Source organism: Anopheles coustani, chromosome 3 (assembly GCF_943734705.1).
Source record: "Anopheles coustani chromosome 3, idAnoCousDA_361_x.2, whole genome shotgun sequence".
Taxonomy (NCBI): domain Eukaryota; kingdom Metazoa; phylum Arthropoda; class Insecta; order Diptera; family Culicidae; genus Anopheles; species Anopheles coustani.
The window spans coordinates 51371588-51381165 of record NC_071288.1 but is presented as its reverse complement, the minus strand read 5'-3'; the positions used below and the strand labels follow the sequence as shown (position 1 = coordinate 51381165).

The window sequence follows — 9578 nt, the reverse complement described above, 5'->3', positions numbered from 1 at the left end:
TCTATAAAATTCTTATCGTTGCACATTGACAACTGGAAGTCGATCGTGGAAAGTTAAACATCGACCGGAAACTTATATCAGCATTACGTCCCATGCCGGGAGTAGCATTCATGACCCAGATATAATGTTTTTCTACTTTTAAATTAATATGCCCCTTCTGGAAGGCGCGCTTCGCGTACGTGACCTGCACCTACTTTTCTTCTTACATCATCGAGCGTTCATCATGTTGTCCGGTGTGTTCCGTTTGCACACGCAGCCCGGGCACATCGGTGTGCCCGCGGTGTGCTCACCAAAATGTCGCATTGGTTCGGATGACGACGACGACGATGATAATCGATCATAAAGCTGACGCACGTGATGGAAACCGTTTTCACGTGTTTTTACTTGGTGTGGAGTGTTTAAATCGTTTTTTTATTATTACATTTGTCCTGCTACCTCTACCTACAATGTGAAAGCCGTTTTAAATGTATACGGCGCTCGTCGGCACACGTCACCCCGCAAAGCGTCTTCGTGGTGCATACAGTCAAGAAAGAAACGATTATTGTAGTAAAGCACGACCTTTGGTTGGTAAGGTAAGGTGGGCGCTAATTGCAGGAAGGTGTGCCAAGGCATATATTGCGGCGGGGATCGCAACTAAACAAAAACATACTGTAGTACAATGTGGGACGACACACGAGATACACGTTTCTGAATGCATTGAACGCCACGCCGGCTTCGTGCACTTTTCGGTTCACTTGTAACCAGCTGATGTATCGTTAGACGCTCGTTCGTTTAGCTCCAGTCCCTAAGGAGCGGCGTGACGGTTAACGTGTGAAATTTCTTCCATGTACTACTAGTATTTTGTTTGTCTTGGGACCATACTTTTCTTCGGTTCGTTGTCGATTGAGAAATAAATGGGTAAGGGTATTGAATTTGTTTCTCCTTAGGTGACTGATAATAGGGGATTACTTTCAAAGAAACTAACTGCTACGCACAAATGCATGCAACCTCTGGCGCACGGGAGAGCCGTTTAGGAGGACGATGGCGGTGGCGGTTGCGGCGGGTTTCCGGAGCCATCCGGGTTTGGTGGATTATTACGCTGCAGATTAACGCCGGCCTGTTCCATCTGACGCAACACGTTGGTGAACAGGTCTGGATTTTGGCTGCTCATCTCCTGAGCCAGACGTCGACCCGTATCCAACAGTGCGTCCATGTTGTTCATGCCACCTAGTTGGCCAAGCCTGTGGGAAGATAGTAGGGAATAAATCTCAACGAGCCCTGGAGGACAACCGATGATAAACATACATGTTCTGTATAGACGGATCGCCCATCATGCTGGCGGCCATTCGCACCAAATCGGGATTGTTTAGTACAGCACCCAGATCCAATCCTTCCGGAATACCCCCGGAAGCAGCGGCATTGCGTGGGGGTTCTACCAAGTGCTGCTGGGAAACGCTCAAGTTGTTCTTATAGTCTTGGTTATCCGGTTCGAGCCGGATCGCGTTCTGGTAAGCCGTGATGGCCTGCTGGTGCTGGTTCATCTTCGAGTAGGCCAGCCCAAGCCGGCCCCAGGCTTTGCTGTAGTTTGGATCGTGGCGCAGAGCCATCCGACAATCGTCCGCGGCACGGCTATAGTCTCCGAGCCGACTGTACGCGGCCGCTCGGTTGCAATAAAACACAGGGTTGGTTGCGTCTAGGTTAATTGCCCTAAGAACGAAATACAAACACAATGAGTATGTATGAATATAACGTAAACAAACATAACATGTTGTGGCCATCCCGCCATGCTTACTTCGAGTACGTATTCAACGCCTCCTGGTACTTTTCTTCCTTCATCAACCGATTACCGTCGTTCTTCAGACCTTCCGCCTCTTGCTTCCGCTCCGGTGTCACCACTACGAAGGTATTCCGGTACATCTCGTACAGATCGATGTGATTCCGGGGGTCATCGTTTTCTTTTTCCTTTTTCACGTTGCTCTCGGCCTCGCCGGCCGATTCGTCGTTCAGTTCGTACACATTTTCCAAACACTGTATGGCGACCTCGATGCTTTCCCGGGAGTCTTCGTTGAAGTTTGGTTGCTCGATCTGGCCCGACAAGAAGCGAATGAACGACCGCACAAAGAACTTGGCGTCGGTGCTATCCACACTGCTGGTCATTGCTGAATCTGTTGAAATGCCCTTCTCCGTTGGTAATGTGGTAAGATTTCAGAGCAAACGAGATCGATTGAAATGTACACGTATTATTTGGAAATAGAAGAAAAATAACACTGAATATTGCAGGTCCTTTGCTTGAAAGTTCATCGACAGCTCATGTGTCAAGATGACAATCACGACCAAGGTTACTTGACCAAAAATTGAAATACCTCGGCCATAAGGTAGAAAAATTATTATAATTGCTTAGATTGTTTTGGTTCCAAACCTGTTTTAACAATAAACTCATAAAATGAAGATTAGTTTTTAAGCAAATTGTATCGCTAAAGATATATTTCTGAATTTGCAAAGCGGCTCACATAGCATAACCTGATTTTAATTTTTGTGTGTTTCGTTCCCGCGGAACTACAGCGTGTTAAAAGCTGGGAACTATTGTTGAACCAGGTGCGGTTCCAAAATTCGGAAGCTTTGAAGCTTCACATAATTTAAAACAAAAAAATCGTTAGGTAGGCCGAATATCGTTTCAAATTACGATATTCCGTTTCAAATTATAATATTCCGTTTCTAATGATCATATTCCGTTTCAAATTATGATATTTTAAGATTCTGCGTAAACGCTCGGCTGTCGTAGACTTCATAATGCAAATCCCTGGAGAATTTATTGATAACTTTTGAGTTCGTTTCTCAATTAATATTAATCATTATTCAATGAATGTTTATCAAATACATATATTAGAAACATATTATTAGTATTTTATATAATCACCTTTGGCATCCAGTACCGCCTGCAACCGGTTTGGCATAGATTCCACTATTTTTGGTCTCCAACGACGTTATACTATTCCATGTAATCTGCATCGTGATTTTCAGATCTCTTCAGATAGGATATCAATACCGAACAACGTACCAAGTAAGATTTGAATCGTTGCTTCAGTGGAGGCAGTAGTCTCATAAAGTAAGATCAATTTCTTAACGGTAGGTTTTGTCATGTTTTAGAATGTTTAAATAACTCACTTTCTCTATGATGGTCTAGCTGAGCTACATAGCTTAAAGGGCAGTTTCCACACAGCGAGTATGGGCCGGATTTCTAGTAGTGAGTTTTTGACAGATGTCAAAAACGCGCACCGTATATGGGTGAGTATGCTTCCGTGTGGACGAAGCCAGGTGAGTATGGGCGAGAATGGTATGGGTTATGTTGACAGATGGCGCACCAGCTGATGAAGCCGACAAAGAATGCTACAGTGTGGGTGATTTGTTAGGCGCATGTTACTAACATCCATTGCTGAATGAATTTACCAATTTGTTCTTTAGCTTCTTAAATAAACTTTATTTCGCCAATTTAACATTTGTGTTTGATTTATAAGAAAGAAAACGATGAAAAACCTTTCGGTTGTGGACGTTAAATACACATAAAAAGCTCTAGTACAGCTTAGAACCTGAAATTTAGCATGTGCTAAAATACTGGTCAATAGTGTAGATATGGTTAGGAATCACAGAAAGCCTTGTCGGCCTTGAATGCGTCGGTTTAAAAAGTTTGTTCAAGTTTTGCAATCGTCAGTGTACCAGTGGCAATGTATTCAAACATTAGACAACAACTGGCACTAGCCATGAGCAATTTAGCCCGCCTCCAAGTATTGCGGAGAATGCATCGAGAACGCAATCGGCTTGAAAATCAGCGCTGCCGTCATCGCATGTGGATGAACGACATATTTTTATGCCGGCAGAATGATGACCAATTCCTTACAACTATTTTGGAAAACAGAATAGAGGAAACGGTGCTTCAATTCGTGCGCATGTCGAAAGTGGACTTCGACTATATCCTGTCGCTAGTTAGCCCACGGATAGTTCGACAAACTACCAACATGCGCGAACCAATCGATATAATTTTTGAGTTAAATACTACTTTCCCTTGACAAAATAATAATAACAAGTTATATAAAACGTAAGACAAACATTTTTCGGTCGTACTAAATATATCTAGTACTTTGTTTTATTCTTTATTCTAGTTTGACGATACATATTTTAATAACAATACTTGTAAAATTTATCTCGTTAAGCACTACTTTCAGTCGCAACACATAAATTGTTTAATATAGAACGACTTAACATCATTTGTTTAGCAGATTTGAAAAAAAAAGTTTTTGTAAACTTCGGTGGATATTTCTCTGACACATTAGGACGTATGACCGAAAAGACAACATGCCACCCTATGTTGAAGTATTCAACCTCGTTTACACCATGCTTTTGTATGTCATTGCCTCTGCTGCCAGGTTTGTGTCATTGACAGTCGTCAGCCATATCAGTCATACTCCCGGCGATGCCGGGAATGGTGAGTATGGTAGTGAGTATGAAAATGGGTGCCTGGTGAGTATGAAGAGTGTCGAAGCACCCGTCACTCATCATACTCACTACCATACTCACTACCATACTCGCATCGTGGAAGGAGCCCTTAAGTTCCTCTAGCGGCCATTGAACGTTGTAGCACAATATTGCCTTCAGAATGGCACATTTATGGTAGCGAATAAGGTTTCTATCTTATCATTTGCTATTTGAAGACTCAGATAGATTGATTTGAGACTAATCGACGAACAAAACGTTATTTCAAAATTCTATTGACGTCACAGCATTAATTTTCAAATCATAATTCCTTCATCATGTTCACCTTTTGAAGTTTGGCAATTAGTCCTCAAAAAGTGTTCTTGTGAGCGATTTCCCAGTTAGTGTTAGTACTGACGTACCATCTAAGAGTGTCAAGTAATTTCTAGGCCAGTTTTGGAATGCTTATTTAGATCCATTCTCTGTGCACGAACTATTCCTCGTTCTTTTGCAGTTATAAAAATCCATTTCGCCCTATGTCAGTAAGGTTTCTAGGTATCCCTTTATTTGTCAATTATCCACCTCTCTCTGCTTTGTAAAACGTCACCATTTGATCGCTAGTCCTAGTTCAAGTTCTCGTACCATCTTTGGTTTTTGGCAAAACATATCAATATCGTTAGTACAAGTTGTAATATTTTGTTATACACTTAAAGTATACACTTCAAGCGATCAGTGTAGAAGTCCAAGCGCCTGGTTAGACTACTATTTAGTACATCGTTTGACACATGCTAAAGTTCCCGTAGACTAGTTGTGTTTGATGCTAGTAAAAGCTATGATGTACGATCAATTTTGCGTGGCAGAAAAACTGTCTGTTTTGACTAATTATAAAGAAATAGGAACGAATGGTAATAAGGCAATTTGTACGTTTCATTTGTGTAATAAATGAGCAACAAAATAAATTTGAAAGATTGCATTATGTCAATGTTTCCTCGAGTTATGATAGAAAACTCAACTCTCCTTTAGACATACGCTTAATTTTGCGGCCGGATTAAAATCTGTTTAAGAATTAAATGCATGAGATTTGACACATACAAATAAAGTAACCAAATTATCCTTTAAATTTTATAAAATAATTGATTATGTACTCTCGACACTTGGTTTTGATAGTGCAGGTCTGATTTTTTTTATATAGGAACGAAACACCTTTACATTTCAAACTCATTTGTGCTGAGAGTCAAAACATATGCTTACTGTAACGAACATTGCATAAAATGCATACTGAATCAGCATGTCTTGAACAAATTGCCTTTTTAGTGGAACACGTTGAGCCTAAAATATCTCCCAGAGCTAAGCTATGACTTCATTCATCTCTTCCTTTTTTTTAACATTGACGACATAACTTAATTGAAAATAAATACAGCACGCACTAAAACCCGACGAAAAGGACGCCTTTTGCAAATACTGAACCTGCGAGGCGGAATTCACTGGATCTTCTTATCTTGCACGATCTCACACTACAGAGCTCTGTACACGGACTCCTGCAGAAGGAGGCGAGATTTCCAGAAGAGGGAAAATTTATTTACATTTAATTTCTGTTGACACCGGCCGGTCGGCTGGCGCTTGCTTTAAAGTCAGGGAATTACGAGCTGTAGCTCGCCCCTGGGCGTTACAAATTTGCTAATGACTTGTCATTAAAATAAACATTATCATATCCGTTCTCCCACCGGGGCGGTCCACCTTCCGTGCGTGATGTGTTCGATTACTTAGCGGCGCGATAAACCTACTGCGAAAGGAGTTTCTCCCACACGGGGCAAGGAAAACTCCAAGACATATGGTTTATCTGGAAGTAGCAGCAGCGAGTCAGTTTAGTTTTCAGTGATAGCAATGTTATAAACAACTGGTTCGCCTGAAGGGTGGGTACGATCGATCAAAGCATTGCTGCTAATGGCTTAGTTGGCTGCTAGTTGGTCCGTAGGTGGTGATTAGCATTTAAATTAGTGTTCGGCTTATAGTTTTCCTATCATGAGTAGTTTAAGACACCTCGTAACTTCCCAAGATGTTTATCATACGACATTGCAAGATGCATTGCTTGGAATGAAAGAAAAACATCAAAAGATAGCAAACCATAGGAATTGGGACGCATAAGGATCCCCTGAGAATAAGGGTGAAGCACTGTATGCTAGCTATAGTTTCGCATGGCATGTGGCTGAAAATTTGGGGCTATTATGACTCATTCTTGACTGATTTGCGAACGTTACAATGGCTAACTTCTATGACATACAATTTCTTAAGCATATTATTTGATTTGTTTGAAATATTCCCCTCAGGATAATCGTTTTTCTTTATGCCATTTCCTTACATTTTTTGCTGTTGTTAATCAAACAACCTTAAAGTCAAGACTTCGTCACGAAATATCCCACGCCAAAAAATCCCGCTTCGCGAGTCGGAAGTAGGTGGAAGTCAAGTGTATGGGTAGTTGTTACCTTTTGTTACGATACTAGGGCATGGTAATTGGAAGAAAGCAACGGAAACAACGCTGAATAGAAAACGAACACCACCAACGCAGGGAAGAAAGGATGTGCATTATTATCGTAAAATGTAATAGATTTGTCCTGTGGAAGTCATAATTGAATTTCTGACTCGGTTGTTTTGTTGCTTCCCATTTGGTGGGCATATATTTTCTGGACGCTTCCCGTGCTGGCAGCGTTTATTTTTTATTCATTGTGACGGTTTTAGGTTTTGCGTTTTTGCCTACCAAATCGACCCAATTTTGTACGTTGTAAACGTCGTTCAAATATTGAAATTTTATTCAGCGGCAGCAGGCTAGTTGAATGATAATGGATTATGGTTATGGTTTTGATGAAGAGGATCAACGAGAGAAAAAGAGGAGAGGACGGATGAACGTAATAGAGAAAGAAGTTGCTGTTGTAAGTGGTAAGTTGTTTTTACTTCAATTTAATTTATTGGTAATTATCAAATGATGTTACGATGACCAACCACATTCTGTATATTGAGATGAAACGATTTTGTGTTTTTTAAATATATCAAACTTTTAAATATAACAAACACTCCAACATATATAAAAATTTGTATTTAAACAAATTTTATTTCTAATCATCGTAAGTTGAATCATAACCAGAAATCTGATTTAATAAATCGCACTTACTTTACAAAAGAGCAAAACAAACATGTTTTGTAAAAATGTAACTTTATAGCCGGTAAATGTTGATTTGCTAACGTAATAAGAGGAGTATTTTCCATTTGGAAATATTTTAACATGAGCCTTAGTTGTAGATTAAAATCTGCTTTATTTGTTAATTTACTACGACCAAAGATTATATGATTCTAAATTAAAAAGGATATCTGACGTTTGTAGTTCTATTGATTTATAAACTTTTCAACAACAAATAGTAACAAATAACAATTTCATTCATTTATTTTCATCTTGTCTCGTTATCACGTGTCAGAGATTGATGTTTACGAACAAACTCCACAAAAGCAAATAATCTGATCGTACCAATCTAACAAGCTCAAGAAACAACTGTATCCTGCGGATGACACAGGAAGAAAATTATCTCATTTTAAGATTCAACCCTTAAACACTTCGTTTCAATCAATCCGTTGATGAATGACGCCACACTTTTCCAAACATCTCAGCCATGTGTGTGTTTGTGTGTGCACATTGCGTTATCCTTCGTTGGCAAGTAACGGCCACACACGTTCATTCATTATAGTACGCTATCGCAGTCCCGGAAAAAAATCAAGACAAGCGAGACGGCATCCACATTAGAGTTCGCCCGCCCACGTACCGTCTTTCAATTTAAAGCCCATAAATAAATAAGAAACAAGTGCCGCCCCACGTATCCGTTCAAGTTGTCCCGCCCTTCCGACAGCCTTCCCTCGTCCCAACGGGTGAAAGAAAATTAGAAAAGTTTGCATGACACCCACTAGAGGCACACTACGCTTCGCTGCAGTGGCTGGAAAAACTACACCCAACACACTGAGTGAAAACACTTTGTTAAAATTATTGGTTAATTCTTTGACAAAATTTCGTTTAACATTTTCATAAAACCTGAATAGAACAACATTATTCATGACTTTTTTATTATTTTTTTTTATTAATTTGAAACTACTAGCCTATGCGAAGCAACTTAACATTTTTAGCTTATGTGAATACTTGAGAATCTTTAACGCAACAATCACAATCCGATTGAATACGCTACATTTCATGCCAGAATTTCATCTAGTTTGGAAAATCTTAATACAATTATTGAACAAAATAGAGGATTTGAGGGTTTTATTGGCCTATCTACGTAAATGTGTTCAAGGAAAGTAGTTTGAGGTTTGTCTCTGGACCTACGAAAACTTGATGATGCGTAGAGAATTATGACTTTCTTAATGTACAATATATTTTTAACAATGAGGATCAGCATTATTCTAAATCATCAATTAAAATTTGAAAATAAAAATAAAAATAAAACGCAACAAAACATGTCCCACTTAGATTTTTAACCGTATTGAGTTAAAATTATTTCATTTTAAAATAATTTCACTACATCATTGATGCAAAATTTTCTTCGATCAGATAAAATTAACAAATATTTGAGAATGTCAGGTACATTTTAGTCCAGTATTTATATAACCATCACCCATTGTTTGCTGCTTTGCTCTTTCGTTGGTTCCGCATCGGAGTGAAATCGCCCCGTTTCGGCGGGCGGAAACGCCACATACGCTAACAAACGGCCCTCCACCCGTCATGACTCATGATTATTTATTCATATGTGAAATTCTTTCCTTCGGCACTTTCTCCGGGCGGGCAATCCTTCCGCTTCGCATCTTTCCCGCGCACAAGTGCCACGAGTTTTCCAACCCCCGCCCGATCCGATCAACCCGTTCCGGTGAACCCTGTTCACGGGTGAACGCCGGAAAGGATGCTGCGTGCGATAACACGATTGTTAATTACGACTTTCCATCGTTTACCACCGACCGAACGAATTGCCAGACGGCAACTGGAAACGGGTAGTTTGCGGTGAGTAACCCCTTCACCGTTCCTAGCCGCTGATTTTCTTAATTTTTTCCTTTCGTTTTCCACCGTGACGGCATGGCGTGAGCCGTCGCCGGAGGCGCGTCAG

At 40.2% G+C, this 9578-nt stretch overlaps 1 protein-coding gene across 1 annotated transcript; it reads right to left on the bottom strand.

Moving 5' to 3' along the window:
• Positions 1–385: 385 nt before the first annotated feature.
• LOC131272311 (small glutamine-rich tetratricopeptide repeat-containing protein beta-like) lies at positions 386–2261 on the bottom strand. The gene is made up of 3 exons (XM_058273999.1): positions 1772–2261; positions 1285–1686; positions 386–1220 (listed from the first exon to the last, which is right to left on the bottom strand). Exons 1-3 carry the CDS (start codon positions 2134–2136, stop codon positions 1010–1012), a joined length of 978 nt encoding a protein of 325 aa, XP_058129982.1. The 5' UTR covers positions 2137–2261; the 3' UTR covers positions 386–1009.
• Positions 2262–9578: the final 7317 nt, after the last annotated feature.